The sequence below is a fragment of the Mastigoproctus giganteus genome, chromosome 1, assembly GCF_048544385.1.
Source record: "Mastigoproctus giganteus isolate SK-2022 chromosome 1, ASM4854438v1, whole genome shotgun sequence".
Classification (NCBI taxonomy): domain Eukaryota; kingdom Metazoa; phylum Arthropoda; class Arachnida; order Uropygi; family Thelyphonidae; genus Mastigoproctus; species Mastigoproctus giganteus.
This window is the reverse complement of record NC_143575.1, coordinates 5,313,795-5,334,882: the sequence shown is the minus strand read 5'-3', so window position 1 is coordinate 5,334,882 and position 21,088 is coordinate 5,313,795. Positions and strand designations below refer to the sequence as shown.

Here is a 21,088-nt window from a genome sequence, read left to right as displayed (position 1 = left end):
ATGTTTGCCACAAAAAACATTGGCAGGTTGCAAAGAAAAAAGTGCAAATGGTTTTAAGCAAAATAAAGAAAGAGTGACAGTTCTTATGTGTGCAAATGCATTGGGTCAACACAGAATTAAGCCTTTAGTAATTGGTAAATACCATCATCCACAAACATTGAAGGGAATTATGCATTTGCTGGTGACTTATAAGGCCCAAAAAATGTTTGAATGGATTAGGAAATTTTTCAAGATTGGTTCACTCATGAGTTCGTTCCAGCAGTACGAAAGAATTTAGGTGATATGAGTAAAGAGTCCAAATTCTAAAGAAAGCAATATTTGCACTTTTATATGAACACATTTCTTAAATGAATCAAAGTTATTCATTAGGCATACTGAAAAAAGTTTTGTGAATTCAATCAACTTTTAACATATAAACATTTAAGTATTTCAGATTTAAACATTTTTTGCACCCTATGATATCAGTTACTTTACCCCTTGGGAAATATGTACTGTACATATATTCTTCGGACACATGGATTGTATAAGGTACACATATATATGTATATTTAAATTTCTAAGATTGTTTTACAAAAGGATGTTATAATATATACATTAGCATAGGCACACGATACAAGAAAGCAAGGTTATGCAGCATCAGCAGAAAAAAAAAAAAAAAAAAGCTCTGATTTCACTCCTCCATTCGTTCCAAATACCTGTCCAGCTCAGCCTTAAATTTATTTAGGCTATCAACTTCCACAACAAAAGGTGAAAGTCTGTTCCACCAATCAACTACCCGCTGGCTAAAGGCAAATTTCCGCACATCTATTTGAATTTAAGCCCTCTCAGATGATTATTCTGAGCAAGAGGAAGAATCCCATCAGCATTGAGCATGCTCAAACCATTCAAGGCTTTTATACATCTCAATCAGATCACCTCACAGATGCCTAGTCTCCAAACACTGTAATCTGCAAAACTTAGGCCTTTCTTCGTAAGAGCAACCCTTTGTTCCATTCACTAATCTTGTTGCCCTTCTCTGTACTTGTTCCAACAGCTCTACATCCTTCTTAAAATGAGGCCTCCAGCTCTGTATACAGTACTCAAGGTGTGGCCTGACCATTGCCTTATATGAGGGGATAATCACCTCCTTATCCCTGCTAGAGAAATTCCTGTATATCATTGACAAGACACCATGAGCTACTCTTGCAGACCGTCTGCACTGCTCAGAAAACTTCATATCTGCCTGCACAATTACCCGCAGGTCCTTTTCATTCTCTACCACTGTCAGTGTAGTACCACAGGGTTGATACGTTACTCTGGGATTACTGTTTCCCATATGTAGTACTTTATATTTGTCAATGTTAAATTTCATTTGCCACCTCTCAGCCCATCTAGATCCTGTTGCAGCAGCATACTGTCATTAGTGTCATTAACAACTCTACCAACCTTCATATCGTCTGCAAACTTGGACATTAAGCCTGATATACCATCATCAATATCATTTATAAATACAGAAAACAATGGACCCAACACTGAACCCTGAGGGACTCCACTAATAACATTAGTCCACGAGCAGTGTCCACTGATTACCACTCTGTCTTCTCCCACTCAACCATCCCTTTATCCATAGCAGCAATTTGCCTCCAATGTTGCACTGCTCCAATTTGTGCAGCAGTCTTCCATGTGCAACAGTATCAAAGGCCTTTCTAAGATCAAAATATATGATATCAAAGTTATTCCCTGCATCCAGTTGCTTTGTTACCACATCATAGCATCCAATCAAATTGGTCAGACAAGACTTCCCCTTAACAAACCCATGCTGTGTCCGAGCTATAACTGAAGTCTTGTCTAGATGATCCTGTAGTGCTTCTTTAACCAGTGCCTCCATTAATTTCCCTGGAACAGAATTTAAACTAACAGGTCTATAATTACTTATGTCACCCTTTGATCCTCCTTTGTGAACTGGGGTCACATCTGCACATCTCCAGTCCACGGGTACCTCCCCCGAGTCCAAGGAAGCTCTCATAATTATGGCTAAGGGTTTGGTTACTTCCTTTGCAGTCTCCTTTAATATAACTGGATAGATCCCATCCACCCCAGGTGCCTTTCTTATGTTATCTTCAACAATTTCTCCTCCACTTTCCTCTGTTATTACAAAATCATCTAGCTCACTGCCAGAGTTTAGTTCACCTCTGGCATTCACCTCCCTGAATAACTCCTCATATGTGAATTTAGATGCAAAATACTCATTTAGTTTGTTAGCCACCTGGGCAAGATCATCAACAGTTGAACCGTTGATTTACATACAACTCTCTTGAAATCTAGAAATTTCTGCCCTCTTTTATCTGTGTTTCCAAGTAAATGCAGCACAATTTAAATATATGGCCATTAAAACAGATTTGAAAAGTCAAAGTAGGAGTAGGAGTTACACCTCTTACTCACTGTTATCAATTTTAGGCTTATAAAAGCCAAATTTTTGAAATTTGGATCCAGAAGTAGGTGAAATTGAATCAAATGAAACAGAGATGGAGAGGATATTACTACATAAAAAAGTAACTATTAGTTTTTTATAATTAAAAAAATTATTCATTTTTTTATTAGTACAAAAGTGTTAATTACATTGAAGTTTTGAAAGGTGGAGACATGAAAAAGCACAAATTAATTAGACTTTCGAAAACATTCATTGTCAGAGTAGAACTGAGTTTAAAAGGAGTTCAAGAATTCACATGATGCCATGCTCAAACACATGGAAATTTGAGGTGTGTGAGACTCCATACTGGAGAAAGACTAGCCGGCGATTTTGCATAAAATATTTCAAGCAAAGCATTATGGCGGAATTATTCTACTGCTAATGTTTCATATAGCAATAATTTTTAACTGGACTTTAATTTTTTTAGGGTGATAGCGGAATCAACGAAAATATTATGGTTATGAGCTTGTATGCTACGTAAGCTCAGTACTTGACTGATTTGGCCTAAAACTATTGAAGTGGTAATACGCTCATGTATTCACAGATTTTGTCGAACCTAACAAGCCTCACAACCTGATAGACATTTGATAAGATATACTATGTTGTTGATGTGTTTGATATATGTGTGTATCTTTATATTTATTGAAAGAAGCTCCCGATTTATTACAGGAAGAGAATATTAGTTTGATATCTGTGCCTTTAAATACTTTACAAAGTTGTCTGGCAAATTGATTATGATAAGGAAGTATAACTTTGGTGCCCTGTGTGTATTCCTACAAATGTTATTATTACAAAGATTATTGATGTTGTTTTGTATATGTGATATTATGTTGCGAATTAACTGTACGGTATATTTTCTGGTTGTGAACATTTTGGTTAAATATTGCAATTCAATGGTTAAATCCTCTTGTGAATGACTGTATTTGACGGTGTTGTATATTTGGTTGAATAGTACAGACTTTTTGGTGTTATATGAATGATGAGAATGAAAATGTAAATATTTCGCTGTATGTGTTTTCTTCCTAAATATGTTAGTTCTGAATCTATTGTCTTTTTTGTATATTGTTAAATTTAGAAAATTAATACTATTGTCTTCCTCCAATTCAAGAGTGTATTTTAATCTATTATGTGCTGAGTTGAATTTTATTAAAAGGTTTTCAATGATAGTTCTATTGCCAATTAGTAATACATCGTCTGTATACCATAAAAACAATTTAACTCGGGGGGGGGGGGGATAACTGAAGTATTCGGTGTTCTACTGCAGCTAAGTAAATTTTAGAAAGGGGCACTTTCAGTCATACATTCATTCTTTCATTTCATTTTGCAATCTGAACTTTGATTAACATGGAGACTATTTCCAAGATACTATTAATGTTAAGGGTAATGCAACTTGAAAGTGTATTGTCTACTGTTAATAGTTCTCACAATTTTTGTAATGTGTAATCTATGTTGGTGTAGAGAGAAACATCAAAAGACGCAAGTATGTCATTATCTGACATTATGACAGTCTTTATTCGTTCAAATACTTAGTTTGTATTGTGTACCCTACATTCAGAAAATTTCATTAGTGGTGATATTATCTTTACCAAGAATGATGATAAATTTGAGAAGGCTGATTTGTTAAAAGAAACAATAGGTCATAATGGATATCCAGTTTTATGCAATTTTACAATGCCGAACGTGCGGTAGAATGTTATTTCGAATGCTGATATTTTGTAGGGTGTGCAGGTTTATCTCTTTACTCACTCTGAGTCTCCTCAGGGTGGTATCAAGTTGGTTCTTTAACCATGAAATTGTATATGTGTTATCTATTTTGTATGTGTCAATGTCTTTTTCCTCCAGGCTTAATCTTAATTAAATTACTAATGTATCTTAATATTTCTACTTTTAATTAATTTGTACTTTTTAATGTCTCCACCTTGCAAAACTTTAATGTAATTAACACGGATAAATGAGGTAAGTACCGGAAATATATAAGCTTTTACTAGATTGATTTGAGCAATTAACGAACAGTACTTTAAGATTTTACTATAGATTCTTATTGTTATTTAAAAGCATTTATTTACAAAGTTTCAAAATTCCATGACTGAAGTTTATAAGGCTTTAAAGGGAATGAGCAAACTGAACGAAAGAGGTATAGTCACAATGAAAAATCTTAGGTGGTAACAGACTGGATCTTGTCCAGTTTACCTTCAGGCAGAATGCTGGACACCACTGGAACTGGATGGCCAGTCAGTATGAGAGTGGCTAAATGCAAGATAGTGGACTTTCTCTGTCTACCAAAAAAAAAAAAAAAAAACCACCATCTCTTGTATTTCTACTGCCAGAAAGCAGTCATCTGACTTAACTCTAAACTTTACCACTCTTCACCTCGGTAGGAAATTAATTCCAATGCTACAACAATACACTGCCAAAAGATAAAAACTTCATGAGAAACCTTCTGTTGCTTCCTAATGTTTTATATTTGTGTCTCCCAGTCTTTTCGTGTCTGATCTACAAGTGAGAATATACCTGTATTCATTTCACTGATCCCCTTCAGGGCCTTATACACTTCAATTAGCACCCCCTCAAGATGTCTAGTTGCCAAGTTTTTTTAGCTGTACCATCTAAGCCATTCTTCGTGTGAACATTGACTAGTGCTCCTCATTAATCTGGTCACCTTTTAGGTATAGCCTCCAGACCTGAATATGACATTCCAAATACGGTCTCACAATCTATGTCTATACTTTTTGGTAATAATAAAAATAAATGTTTAGGAAAGGTTTTTTTTTTTTTGCTGATGCACATGAAATCTACTTACCTGCATCATTTGGCTATTCTAATACTGAAATAATTACTCTACCAGGTAAGAGTGATATAAATACCAAAATAACTTACCTAGATCTTTATCACTAATACCAAGATGATTTTCTAATTCTGTGCAAATTTTGGAAACAAGTGAAAGGTATTCTAATTTCTCTATTTCATCCATTTCTTTTATGAATTCCCTAAAACTCATTAAATATCAAAATAAGTTTCTTCCACATACTTTGGCATTGAGTCGATCTTCAGCCTGAATTAAAATTAGTACAAAATTAATGGTTTAAATTGGATGTATGTTATTCAATAGGAAAACCATTTATTTCTATAAATCTAGATAATACACTGCTCAACAAAATTAACAGAACAAAATATTTTTAATGATTATTTTATTGTGAACAGTGTCACCAAAGGTGAATATTTGATATAATAGGCATCCTGGCATGCAAATTCTGAGCATCCAATAGAAATTGATCTACCACCTTAAAGAGCTACACATTATGCAAATTATTCATGCCTATAAAAACATGGATTGTGACCACATCACTTCATTCCCATTTTGTTTTTTTTTTGGCTTGCTCAGTGGGATAGCCACATCTCCAGTACTCAGGATGACGAGTCATCGTTGTTTAGATGATTCTTTGAGATGGCAGACCATTGGACAACTTGAAGCGAGGCATTCTCAGGCAGAGATGGCATGATGACTTAATGCATCACGCAGTGTCATCTCAGCACTATGGAAGCAGTTTCAGAAGACAGGAACCATTACAAGAGCTGGGCAAGGTCGTCCAAGGGCTACATCAACCAGAACATCTGGCTCTAACAGCAATACAGAACACTACGGTTTCATGTCATCGACTGTCTCCTGAGGTTACTGCGGCCACAGGTGAAAACATTTCCAAGTGTACTGTAGTTTTTAGTGTTTTGCACCAACCTTGCGTAGAAATAAAAATAAAAATAAAAACACCAAGGAAACAGAACTTTTGATAACTGTGTTTATAATAAATTACAATAACCTGTATTTACAATAAATTTAACTTTACAATAAACTATACATATGAATTATTAAAATCTGCTACATTACAATCAATAAAATGCATTAAAATATACTAGATTAAAAGCGATAAAAACCGTAGCTTTCAAAGGCTCCAGCCTTCTTCTTCAGCGGTGTTTTCTTGTTCTGCAGTACATCTTTAAATATCAGCAGGTTAATGGTACTCCTCACGTGTTTTCATTCACACGTGTTCCGTTCTCTTGCATTGTGGAACCGGAAGTGGCTCGAGCGGAAGTCATACGGAACCGTTCATCCCTTCTGAGGATAGTGGTCTCAAAGATGGGATGAATCCGCGTACCTCTATCTCTATTAATGTTAATTGTAGAACAAATCCGCAAACTCTCGAGCCACTCACGGTCCCAGAACTTATGCGCCCGATCGGTGATGATAGCATCGTCAATTAACATTAATAGAGATAGAGGTACGCGGATTCATCCCATCTTTGAGACCACTATCCTCAGAAGGGATGAACGGTTCCGTATGACTTCCGCTCGAGCCACTTCCGGTTCCACAACGCAAGAGAACGGAACACGTGTGAATGAAAACACGTGAGGAGTACCATTAACCTGCTGATATTTAAAGATGTACTGCAGAACAAGAAAACACCGCTGAAGAAGAAGGCTGGAGCCTTTGAAAGCTACGGTTTTTATCGCTTTTAATCTAGTATATTTTAATGCATTTTATTGATTGTAATGTAGCAGATTTTAATAATTCATATGTATAGTTTATTGTAAAGTTAAATTTATTGTAAATACAGGTTATTGTAATTTATTATAAACACAGTTATCAAAAGTTCTGTTTCCTTGGTGTTTTTATTTTTATTTTTATTTCTACGCAAGGTTGGTGCAAAACACTAAAAACTACAGTATGAATATACCCAACCTCAGAGGCCTGTTTGAAGAATTTCCAAGTGTACTGTGTTAAGAAGACTCAATTCAAGTGGATGTGGTAGATGACTTTCATCAACTGGTGAAATACCACCACTTTGCTTATTGGAAGCTTGAAGTGGTGAAACCCATGTTTAATCTCTAGAGCAAAGTTTCCAGCACCCCCCCCCCTCCCCCATACTTCTCCTTCAACCCATGCATGGTACTAAGTACTATAGGTTTTGATACCTTTCGTGTTTGGGGTTTTCATTAAAAAAAAAAAAAAAAAAAAAAAAAAAGGAAGCCAGTGGTTTATATCCCATTAACTCCAAACCGCCGCAAAGCTCATCAAAACTGGTGCCATGAACACGACTTGGTACCCTAACAAATGGGGTACAGTTCTGTTCTATGAGCCCCATATTAGCCTACAAACATATTCTAGACATTATTTGATCTGGAGACAACAAGGAATGCAGTATCATCCCTCCAACATCAGAGATAGGGGCAATTACAATGGAGGCAGTGTTCTCATGTGGGACAGAATAACGATCAACAGCTGCATCCCTCTTCATGTTTCAGACAGGGGTACTGTAACTGCACAGTGGTACCACGAACAGATCCTCAAACTCTATGTGCGACTTTTTGAAGAGCACAGTTGGTTTACAAACAAGTTCCGTTCCAAGATGTTGTTCATTATATGTTTTGTTAGTTATGTGTAATCTTGCATTCCTTGGCTTTTATGATACGTAATATGTACGTTAGCAGCCATTTTAAAGCATTTAAAACCATGTACTAAACATCGAATGGTCTATACAATAAGTTTTATTATAATGTATGTATGCGTTATTTTAAGTTATGTACAAGATACGTAAGTTAAAATAAAATAAGAAAAGAATAAAAAAACAAAATAGTGTACTTAATTTTAATTAAAAACATAAAGAGTTACAAAATAGAAATAAAGAAAATTAGTACTAACATAATGTATGTACTGTACATACATATGTATTCAACTTTTACTTTTACTCATCAATATCTTCATCAGAGTTCAATATTTTCCACCTGACACTAGGTGCAGATGAGGTAGATGGAAGGGAATCTAATAATGAAGAAACAAATGGGTTTTCCACTTTTTTAAAATATGTTTTTATAGAAGATTGCACGGTTAGTTTATTTTTTTCTTCAAAAATCTCATAGTAGCATGCTAAGTAGTCATAAATGCCTCTTTCCACTTTTGCAATTCTTTCCATATTTGTGTCTTCTTCTTTAAAGATTGCCAACCCCTGAGAAACTGATTTAAAAGCTGTAGCCATTTTCTGCCTTGTAACGTTCTGGGAGGCTGTGGAATATCAGGTACTTCTGTTACGTCGGAATTTAGACGTGTCGCTATTTCAATTATTTCATCAGTTGCTAATTCCTCAAAATGTGAGTCCAAAAACTCTCTCACATCAGTCACATCAAGGTCAAGATCCATTTTATTGTCCAGTTGAACAATTTCTTCAGTCACAGGTTCTACTGGCTCCTCAAAATCACTTAAATTATTCACAAACTGTAGACACAAGTTTTTCTACACAACACTTAAATTTGTTTCCTTCACATCTCCCCAGCAACCAGCAATGTTTGGCAATGCATTATAAATGTTGTATGGCTTAGTTTTAATAACCAAGAACAGTACAGTATAATAAACATATAATAATTTTCTGATAATTATTGTAATAAATACATATTTTAAAAGTTTATTTATTTAAATCTTACAGTTATGTTCACTATAAGTTTGGCATTTCGTTTTATAAGGAACTCTAACTATTGGCAACTTTAAGGAATTTTGAATGAATTGTGACGTTCGTTATAGCGAATGTTTGTAAATCGAACGTTCGTAAACCGAGAGTTGCCTATACAGTATCTTGAAACTGAAGATATCCAACAGCTGCCATGGCCAGCATGATCACCAGACTTAAATCCGATTGAACATATGTTGCACGTTGCATTGCTTGCCTACAGCCAATTCCTCAGTCACTTGGTGAGCTATTGCCTGGTCTGCACTGGCAGAAGAGTGGTATTTGTTGCCATAGAATCTTATAGACACCTCATCAAGCAAGGTAAATTGGAGGGGATCATATGGTGTACTGATGTCATGTGACCATATTTTCGAATGCCTTGTACCGACTTCTATAATCTGACTTTTTTGATAATTCTTATACAATCCCTATAAATGCTGCTTATACCTGTCTGAAGTTTCTCACTGTCTCATCATTATTCCATGGTACATCATCATCACAAATTTTGTCCCGCTTCATCGCAAGCTGCACAAGTTATATCACGTTTTCTTCATGTTCTGTTCATTTTGTCAAGCAGAGTAATAATAATAAATATCAATTCTTTATATACGATACAACTGTATATACAGTAAGGAGACTGCCCTATTCTATAAGTTGAAGTGATCACGTATTTTTCATATTTCATATGAAGAATATATGATTTTTAAAATGTTTCCAAGAAAATTACACGTTTTTACTTTAATTGTTTACAAAAGAAAATTAAAACAATAAAATTTTTTATTTTTTTTTTGCTTGTTTTTGTTTTCTTGGAAGTTTTTGCACATTAAATATTTTGGTCATAACATACTAGTTCGTATGATATATACCAGTTTCTGTGGGCTTTTGTTGTTTGTATTATGTCTAGAACTTCACAAATTTCATAAAGTTACAGGTTTCACTGCCAAAATTTAGTCGCCAACTGGGGGCGCGAGCAAATAAAAAAAAGCCATCTAGAATAGTGCAGTAAACTCTAATCATGTGATCAGATGAGAATACCACTACCTCACACTATGATGCTGCATAAGGTATTGATAATTAAAGTCTGAAAATTAAAAGGTTTTATAAATGATATTTTAACTCAAGTTACAAACAACTTACTATCATTAACTCCTCAAGTTAAAAAATACAACTTCCTAACATTGCACACGTGAATAAAGTTCTGTAACATAAGGTTTCATAAATACACATTTCTACAAATCAACAACCATTGAATATTTATTTTTCACAATCAATTAAAAAAGGATAAAGTTTACTATATCAAAGTTGAATAAGAAACTAATTATGAAATGCTCTCCAAATAATTTAAATTTTCATGCTATCCTAACGAAAGCCAGATATGACTGACCAGGCCATGATTCTTCATCAATTTTTCCATTGACCAATAACAATTTTTCCATAAAATAATACAGCCAATAGTTCAACATCCATACTGAAGCCCCATTAAGTTCTCTGAGGAATGCAGACAGGTTACTAGGTCAGCTCATGTGGTTCTGCCAGTGATAAATATGAAAGGTATTAGCAATGGGCACATGGTGCAAAGAAGCCTACGGCTTATGCTGCATGAGCCAAAAAAAAAAAAAAAATTATAATAAAACAATAATAAAAATAAATTAATTAATTAATTAATAAAATAAATAATAAGAAGAAAATTTTTTAAAAAATAAAAGGAAATAGACAACCAATGCGTTTTCCTGCTACTGTAGGTATATCCAGCTAACCTTTGAATTTCCCCAAACTGTCAGCCTCTACCACCCATGTAGGTAACTTATTCCAGCAATTTATAACTTGCTGGGTAAAATAAAACTTCCTGCAGTCCAGTCTAAACATCTCTCCTGTAGCTTGAAATTATGGTCCCTAGTTCTAGAATCATTTATAAACGTGAAAATTTTGTCCTCATTCATTTTACTATGCCTCTCAGAGGCTTAAACACTTCAATCAAGTCTCCTCTAAGGCGCCAAGTTTCCAAGCTGTGCAACCCACTTATTCGAAATCTTACCTCATATGGACATCCTTTCGCCGATCTCGTCAGGCGAGTTACCTGTCTTTGGACCCTTTCACGAAGCACAATGTCCTTCTTTAGGTGCAGTCTCCACACCTGCATTGTTGGACCAAGTGTGGTCCAACAATAGCCCTATACAATGAGATTATCCTTGCAACAGTGAACTTCAGAACTTCATGTCTGACTGTATCGTAACACCCAAGTCCCTTAACTCCACCAAGTGTATAAGTTATTTTGGGGTCACTATTCCACAGGTGGAATACCTTACACTTTGCTGGATTAAAGCATAGCAGCCATTTTTCTGACCATCCCTGAAGTCTGTCTAGGTCACTCTGAAGAAGCTCTGCTTGACCGTGATCATTAACTACTCTACCAATCTTTACATCTGCAAATTTAGACATTACATCCTCTATCCCTTCATCGATGTCATTTACGAAAATCAAAAACAACAGTGGTCCTAATACTGATCCTTGGGGAACCCCAATTCTTACATTAAGAATCATTGATGTAAGAAGCATAATTAGCCTCAATGGTTTTTCCTCAGATTATCCCCAATCTGAGGAATAACCATTTATCACAACCCTCTGCCTCCTACCCTGAAGCCATTCATCTAAGAATTTTCTGTATGAGTCCAACCTTTTCCAGCTTATAAAGTAACTGCTCGTGTGGGACTAAGTGAAATTATTTGCTGAAATCCAAATAAACTATGTTAAAATTATTGCCAAAGTCCAGCTCTTGAGTAACCCTGTCAAAATAGCTAACCAGATTAGTTAAACGACTTTCCCTTTACAAAACCATGCTGAGTATCCTTCAGAATTCGATTTCTATATAAATAATCCTGAATTCCACCCTCGATCATTGTTTCCATAAAGTTTTACTGATGGCTGGAGGGTCTAGACCTCGGAGGGTCTAGTCTCCAGACACTGTAATCTACAAAACTTAAGCCTTTCTTCGTAAGAGCAACCCTTCATTCCATTCACTAATCTTGTTGTCCTTCTCTAAAGGCTGATAGGTGGCAACTGAAGTTTAACATTGACAAATGTAAAGTACTGCATATGGGTAGTAGTAACCCCAGAGTAATGTATCAATTGTGTGGTACTACACTCAGGGTAGTAGAGAATGAAAAGAACCTGGGGGAAATAGTGAAGTCAGATATAAAGTTTTCTGAGCAATGCAGATGGTCTGCAAGAATAGCTCATGGAGTCTTGTCAATGATATACAGGAATTTTTGTAGCAGGAATAAGGAGGTGATCATACCCTTGTACAAGGCAATGGGCAGTCCACACCGTGAGCACCATATACAGGTCTGGAGGCCACATTTTAGGAAGAATGGCAGAGTTCCTGGAATAAGTATAGAGAAGGGCAACAAGATTAGTGAATGGAACAAAGGGTTGCTCTTATGAAGAAAGGCCTTAGTTTTGCAAATTACGGTGTCCGGAGATTAGGCACCTGTAATGTGACATGATTTGATTGAGGTGTATAAGGCCTTGGAATGGTTTGAGCTGATGCGATTCTTCCTCTTGCCCAAATTAATTGCCTGATAGGGCATAAATTCAAATTGAGGAAAGACAGTTGTAGAACAGAACTGTGGAAATTTGAATTTAGCTTGTGGGTGGGTGATTGCTGGAACAAACTTCCATCTATCGCCGTAGGAGTTGAGAGTTTAAATAAATTCAAGGTAGAACTAGATAAACATTTGTAGCGAATGGATGGGTGAAAATGTAAGGTTTTTTTTGACGTGAATACGTCTTTAAATTTGGTCCAGTATAGGGGGGGGTCTCTACGAAAAGTCTAGCGACCAAAAAATGGTAAGATTTGTCGTGCTTATATCTCGTAAACTATAAATGATAATCTAATATTTAAATTTTGTTAGATAGAAGGTTTATGTCTGTATCTAAAATGGTGGGTAGTGGGGGTGTGGAGCAGTGAGGGGTAGCGCTTGCGCATGAACACTGAAAATGGCGACGCCGCGAGGCATTTGGGCAGTGTAACTTTGGATTACGAAGAGATAGGATGCTGAAATTGGGCTCATCTGAAAACTGCTGTGGCTGTTGTGTCACAAATTGATCACAAAATGAATAACATGTTTAAATCTTGGGAAATTTTCAAAATTCACAGTGCTTCTTGTGAATCTTTTGGTAATTATTTCACTTAAATTTTTTTTTCAATTCTTTGCAGATGTTTAGTGAATTTTTTGGGATTTTTATTGGGACTCAATTCAGTGATCTTTCAAAATTAAGCCATGGACAACATCAATGTATTTTGTGGTTGAAAAAGTCACTGGTCATCCAGATTTGGCTTCAACTTTGATGGCTTTATGATCCCTTTTTGAATTCAGAAACTAGTTCTTGATGCTACTGTACGGTGGACAATCCATGTTATGTCCCATATCCTTCATGAGATGTGACACTCAGAAAGCCCTTTCTATAAAGGAGTACTTAGCATTAGCAGGGGCATATGATGCAATAACACAAGCTTATGCAGCATGAGCCAAAAAAAAAAAAAAACTGCTCCCATTTCACCCCTCCGTTCATTCCAAATACCTGTCCAACTCAGCGTTATTTAGTCTATCAACTTCCACAACAAAAGATGCAAGTCTGTTCACCAACAAACTACCCGCTGGCTAAAGGCAAGATTCCACCCACTACAAGTGTGTTTCCTCAATTTGAATTTATGCCCTCTCAGGTGATTATTCTGAGCAAGGAGAAGAATCCCATCAGTATTGAGCATGCTCAAACCATTCAAGACTTTGTACACTTCAATCAGATCACCTCGGAGGGTCTAGTCTCCAGACACTGTAATCTACAAAACTTAAGCCTTTCTTCGTAAGAGCAACCCTTCATTCCATTCACTAATCTTGTTGTCCTTCTCTATACTCGTTCCAACAGTATAGAGAGGCCCTACATCCTTCTTAAAATGAGGCCTCCAGACCTGTATACAGTACTCAGGGTGTGGCCTGACCATTGCCTTATACAAGGGGATAATCACCTCCTTATCCCTGCTAGAAAAATTCCTGTATATCATTCACAAGACACCATGAGTTACTCTTTCAAACCATGTGCACTGCTCAAAAAACTTCATATCTGCCTGCACAATTACCCCCAGGTCCTTTTCATTCTCTACAACTGTCAGTGTAGTACCACAGACTTGATACGTTACTCTGGGGTTATTGCTTCCCATATGTAGTACTTTACATTTGTCAATGTTAAACTTCATTTGCCACCTCTCAGCCCATCTGCTTAACTTTTCTAGATCCTGTTGGAGCAGCACACTGTCATTGGTGTCATTAACAACCCTGACGACCTTTGTATCGCCTGCAAACTTGGACATTAAGCCTAATATACCATCATCAATATCATTTATAACTACAGAAAACAACAATGGACCCAACACTGAACCCTGAGGGACTCCACTAATAACATTAGTCCATGATGAGCAGTGTCTTGATTACCACTCTGTCTTCTACCGCTCAACCATCCCTTCGTCCATAGCAGCAATTTGCCTCTAATGCCACACTGCTCCAATTTGTGCAGCAGTCTTCCATGTGCAACAGTATCAAAAGCCTTTCTAAGATGCAAATATATGATATCAAAGTTATACCCTGCATCCAGTTTCTTTGTGACCACATTATAGTATCCAATCAAATTGGTCAGACAAGACTTCCCCTTAACAAAACCACGCTGTGTCTGAGCTAACCGAAGTCTTGACTAGATGATCCTGCAGTTCTTCTTTAACCAGTGCCTCAATTAATTTTCCTGGAACAGTAGTTAAACGAACAGGTCTTTAATTACTTGTGGCCCCTTGATCCTCCTTTGTGAATCGGGGTCACATTTGCACATCTCCAGTCCATGGGCACCTCCTCTCAGTCAAAGGAAGCTCTCATAATTATGGCTAAGGGTTTGCTTACTTCCTTTGCTGCCTCCTTTAATATAACTGGATAGATGCCATCCACCCTGGGTGGTGCCTTTTTTATGTTTATCTTCTCTTGATCTGAGGGGATCTCCTCGGATCAAGGGAGCTCCTTAGGAGGATAGAATTAGCTTTTTCTTTGGAGATCCCGAGATTGTGCTTTTCAGTCCATTTCAGAAGAATCTGTAGGGGATGGTTTGCCTTTGTTTCAATTCTCCTCCACTTTCCTCTCAGTTATTACAAAATCATCTAGCTCACTGCCAGAGTTTAATTCACCTCTAGCATTCCCCTCCCTGAATAACTCCTCATGTGTGAATGTAGATGCAAAATACTCATTTAGTTTGTTAGCCACCAAAGCAGGATCATCAACAGTTGAACCATCAATATATAGTGGATCAATCTGATTCATCCCTTTCCTTCTGGAGTTTACATAGGTAAAGAACTCTTTGCTGTTTTTCTTTGCATCCTTTGCCAAAGATTTCTCATAATCTGCCTTCGCCTCCCTAACCTCTTTTGTGACCTGATTACAGACTAGCTTATATCTGCCATAGGCTTCTGAGCCGCTTGACAATTTATATCCATCTCATGCATTTTTCTTCTCTGTCACGAGTCTCATTAGTTAATTTGATTACCATTTAGGCCTAAACCTTGAACAATATTTCTTAATAGGTATGAGACGTTTAGTAGTTTCCACGATTAATTCCTTGAATACTTCCCACTTAGGATTTACTGTTGGTAACATCGTCGGTTCATCCCACTGTACAGAATTTAAAAACTGTCTCAGACCACCGTTGTCGCCTTTACGAAAGCAAAAATCCTTCTCTTTACCCCTGATGCTAGTTAACAGTTTGAGTAAATCCCACTTCAGCACACTGTGATCACTGCCACCTAGTGGTTCCTTTATCTGCAGATTCTTAATGCACGAAGAATCACTACCGATAATCAGATCAAGAGTATTACTCCCTCTAGATGCCTCCCGAACATGCTGAGGTAGAAAACAATCATCCAATAAATTCACAAAAGCCTTGCTAGTGTGCGAGTGACCAATCCACAAATTCCAGTCAATATCTGGGAAATTAAAATCCCCCATTATAAGACTCTGATTTACTGTCACGAGTCTCATTAGTTAATTTGATTACCATTTAGGCCTAAACCTTGAACAATATTTCTTAATAGGTATGAGACGTTTAGTAGTTTCCACGATTAATTCCTTGAATACTTCCCACTTAGGATTTACTGTTGGTAACATCGTCGGTTCATCCCACTGTACAGAATTTAAAAACTGTCTCAGACCACCGTTGTCGCCTTTACGAAAGCAAAAATCCTTCTCTTTACCCCTGATGCTAGTTAACAGTTTGAGTAAATCCCACTTCAGCACACTGTGATCACTGCCACCTAGTGGTTCCTTTATCTGCAGATTCTTAATGCACGAAGAATCACTACCGATAATCAGATCAAGAGTATTACTCCCTCTAGATGCCTCCCGAACATGCTGAGGTAGAAAACAATCATCCAATAAATTCACAAAAGCCTTGCTAGTGTGCGAGTGACCAATCCACAAATTCCAGTCAATATCTGGGAAATTAAAATCCCCCATTATAAGACTCTGATTTACTGGCCTACTTTATTTCCCTGTACAGTTTCTTATTATACTCATCAGAGTCATTTCATTATTTATTACACAGCTCTCTTCTTTTGTGAAATTTGTGATTTTGGTGTTATTGTTATTTTTTAATTTAAAAAAAAATTTAACGTATTACTCTAAAATTTCATTTGAACACAATGTTTTTTTATTCATTTCATTTTAAAAAAGAAATATATGGTAGGACACCAACTTTTCAAATAATCATCATTCTAATTCATTTCCAGGAGTTATAATTACCAACCGAAACTTGACGTTTTACTTAAATTCGCAGCATATATTGCTACCCCCACAAAAGAAAAAACCTGTCTGAAAATCCAAACTTCTATATGTGTCTGCAACTGCCATGTTCATAACTTACAAAACTTTGTGTGTAGTCTGGTATATTCACAAACATGCATAACCTAAGGCAGTGTTTCTCAAAGGGTGTGCCGCGTCACATTAGTGTGCCACAAAATTTTCCAAGTGTGCCGCAAAATTTAGAAATTTCTTCTTCTATGACTACGTAGGTGTGCCGCGAAATTTTTCTTCTTTGGAAAATGTGCCACGAGAGTAAAAAGATTGAGAAACACTGACCTAAGGAACAGTGTGATGTGGAGAAAAGAGACAAGGGAAAAACTACTGACTTAAATTAAATTGTTTCCACACGTATTTATTCGTAATACGAACTTTGATAACTTTGATAACATAACTGTGCTCATCATTTATAAGCTGAAGGAACTTTCAAACCGATATGCCATTTACTGTTTGCTGGAGATTTTATCAGCTGCTCTGGTCAAACTGTGTTAACAGCATTTATAATTTTTCAACTGCCAAACTTATATGGACAGTGCCAGTAACAGATTTACCTACAAGCTACAGCTGGGATCTCACAATTTAAGGGACCACCAAATACCTTATTTTATCAAAGTGTGTTCTTTTGTGTTCGTAGACCCTGGGCATTCTTCATTCCAATGTCTCACTACATTATGTTAAACATATTAAAATGCCTTTATATTAAATCTGGCTGACTCCAGATTATGGGTACACCTTGTGACTGCATTGCGGGCATGGGCAAGTTCGGGCCAGATTCAAGCAAAAGAAACATGGGTTTTTCAATGAGTTTCATTCTTGGCTGGTGAAAAAAGGTTATGTTAGTTTATGCCAGTAATTCGGGATGGATTCATGCAAAGGAAGTCACTCCCTCAGGAGGTGAACTCATAATTGTAATATAACCTTAAATCTATTTTTTTTTTTTTTTAAGAAATTCGAAAGCGATTCTATAAATTTGGTTTTTAAATTATTTCCACACGTATTTATTCGTAATACGAACTTTGATAACGTTGCTAATGATTCTGCTAACAGAAAAAGCTGAAGAAAGAATTTTTATCTTAGAAATCTGTGTTTAAAAATTAGTTTGTAAGATTTTATTGTTGAAATTTAATCATTAAATTCTGTTTTTTTAGGAGGTCCGGGCACAGTATCTAATGGAAAAGACACAATGGGAAAATATCTATATTTAATCAAAAGTTGAATGTAAGTTAAAAACATTCTATGCCATAAAACTGTTCTTTCCACAATATATCTATATTTTTTATACGAGTTTGATTTCTTTCATAGCTTACGGCTTGAGCGAAGTCTCAATCCGACACTTCACGGATTAATCTCCCATTAATAGGTTAGGTTATGTTAGGACTCCCACCCATTAGTTCTGTGATTACGCTCTTATCCATTATGAAGAACATCGCACACATACCTGTTCACGCGAAGAAAACAAAAACGTCGATGGAAAACTGATCCATAACACATTCCAAGCTGTGTTATTAATTAAAGCTTTCTTGCATGAAACGATTTCTCTCCATCAATGATGTATACGATACATTTCGTACACACTTAATGTTAATATTTCATTCACTTTTTTCTAGAAAATTAATACGATCACAACTGACAAGTTTACTTTTTAATTGTAATTATTTCTTATATATGCAAAAAATAGCAAAATAAAACGTTTACCAAATGCCACAAACAACGACAATTGTGGGTCTTAACATCCCTGGCGGTAGAGAATCCTCCGAGAAATTATTATTATTAAAATTAAAAAAGAAAAAAAAAATTGGAAAACACCCGCGAGTAATTTTAGGGTCAGATATGAAGTTCTCATAGCAGTGCAGACAGGCTTCCAGGACAGCACAAGGACATTTGTCAAGGATATACTGGAGAGGAATTTGGACGACAGGGACAAGAAGTCTGCGCGAATAGCAGAGTGGTACTACAAAGTCCTCCCACACCGAGTGGAACAGAGATGAGTTCGAATACCATCGATGACACGAGGAACTTTTATGAACTTTTTTGCACTCCGTGGCTGAGCTAATCGATCGCAGGTTTATATAACAAGATTCCCCACCCCCAAAAAAAAACAAGTCTTTTCGTTCAGAGCGGCAAGCAAATGTACCAGAGAATCCATGCAATTTCGAGAGATTCCATACAAATCCAATTGAAATTGGTGGACAATGCAATGTTGAGCCTGTTTGGTGTGACATAAGCACAGGGAAAGGAAAAATGAGAGTAGGTGTGTGTTATATAGCTAATGAATCTGATCAGTATAATGAACAAGGTGATCGATAGAGGTGTATAAAAGTGACCTGATTCGAGGTGATCTGATAGAGGTGTATAACGCCTTGAATGGTTTGAGCATGCTCAATGCCGATGGGATTCTTTCTCTTGTTCAGAATAATCACCGGAGAGGGCATAAATTCAAATTGAGGAAAGACAGATGTAGGATAGATAATTTGCCTTTAACCAGCAGGTAGTTGATTGGTGGAACAGATTTCCATCCCATGTTGTGGAAGTTGATAACCTAAATAAATTTAAGGCTGAGCTGGACAGGTATTTCGAACGAACGGAGGGGTGAATTTGGGAGTGGGTTTTTTTTTTTTTTTTTTTTGGCTGATGCTGCATAAGCTTGCTTTCTTGCATCATATGCCTCTACTAATGCTAATGCTAATAACGCGAATATAATAACAATAATAATAATAACAGCGATAAGGATTTGACTAACACATTGGATACAACAATGATCAGGTCACACTTTGAGTGCTGCATGCAGGTGTGGAGGCTTCATTTTAGGAAGGATGTAGTGTTGCGTAAAGGGTACAAAAAAGGGAAATTAGATCTGCTGCTCCATACAGGCAGTGGCGCATTAAGGATAGTTGGGGCCCCCTAGGCAAATTATATTTGGGGGCCGCACAAAAAATAATAAACAAAAAAAGAATAGAAAATAAATAAAAGTTAGGTGGCAAATAAATGAAATTTTGTACTTTTGAATTTTTTGCTTAAATGTTCGCTTAAATTAATCAAGATTTTTATGATGTTTACTGAAAACATTAATCTATTTTAAAACACTATAGGAAAATGTCTTGGTTTGGGGCCCCCCAAAGTCTGGGGCCCCTAGGCACATGCCTCATTGCCTTAATGGGTAAACGGTACAAAAAAGGGAAACTAGATTGCTAAGGGCAAGATAGGGGCGCTCTTACCACTAGAGCCTTTAGTTCTGCAACATCCGGCATCTGGAGACGAGACACATGCGAAGTGATCCGAATGAGGTGTTTAAAGATTTGAATGCATTGAGAAAATTTTGAGAGATATTGTACGAGAGAGATATTGTTTGAGAGATATTGTATACCCTGGAGATATTGTACAAGGCTCAAGGGGTAGGAGTTTTTTCAGCCTGGTCTGTGCTTGTTAACAGGAGAAACTGCTTCTAGAGGCCTGGGTTACAATTACATAGGGAGGGTGCAAGAATATTTGCTGATGCTATCAAGGCAGAGTAAGGTGCATCGGAAAACTGCTAGCTTGGGGGGATACACGGAATAATAGATTAACAATAGCCGCTGGCAGAGGTGAAAGTGATTCTTGCACTGCATCTATTGGTATGCAATTGAGCAACAGCGTGGAAAGCAAGGAAATGATGATTTCCAAGGCTGCTGGGAGTCATAGTGGAACAAGTAAATACATTCGCTGGGTTACGGTAACTAAGAGTAGAAACAGGTGCATGTATACTTGCATGTACACCAATGCTAGGAGTATAGTTAATAAATTCGATGAGCTTGAAATGCTAGTCAAGACATCAAAGGCAGATATTGTTGCGACATCAGAGATGTGGTGTCACACAGACATAAGCAGTACAGAATTGTAATTTGGGGAGTACAATATGTACAAGAAGTATAGACAGGATAAGAAGGGAGGCGGGGTTATGCTGGTAGTTAAGAAACACATAAAATCTAATGAAGGCCACCCAATTGATGTTGGTGGACAATGCAATGTTGAGTCTGTTTGGTGTGATATCAGCATTGGGAAATCAAAATTGAGAGTAGCAGTGTGTTATAGGCCTAATGACTCTGATGAGTATGATAAGAAACTGAACAGGGAAATAGAGTGGTCCAGTAAATCAGAGAGTCTTATATTTGGGGATTTTAATTTCCCAGATATTCACTGTAATTTGTGGGTGGTCACTCACGCACTACCAAAGCGTTTGTGGATTTATTGGATGATTGTTTTCTACAGCAGAATGTTCGGGA

General features: G+C 36.7%; 1 protein-coding gene across 2 annotated transcripts in view; it reads right to left on the bottom strand.

Moving 5' to 3' along the window:
• pea (ATP-dependent RNA helicase pea) overlaps positions 1 to 18,538 on the bottom strand; it is a 358,942-nt gene extending 340,404 nt beyond the window's left edge. The window contains exons 1-2 of one of the 2 annotated variants that reach the window (XM_090371271.1): positions 18,525 to 18,538; positions 5,327 to 5,501 (exon numbers count right to left, since the gene is read on the bottom strand). In XM_090371271.1, coding sequence (XP_090227397.1) covers positions 5,327 to 5,447 — 121 coding nt within the window. In that variant the 5' untranslated portion in view covers positions 5,448 to 5,501; positions 18,525 to 18,538. Of the gene's footprint in view, positions 1 to 5,326; positions 5,502 to 18,267; positions 18,426 to 18,524 lie in introns of those variants that run through there. The other variant, XM_090371265.1, reaches the window with a different exon arrangement.
• Between the last annotated feature and the right edge of the window lie 2,550 nt (positions 18,539 to 21,088).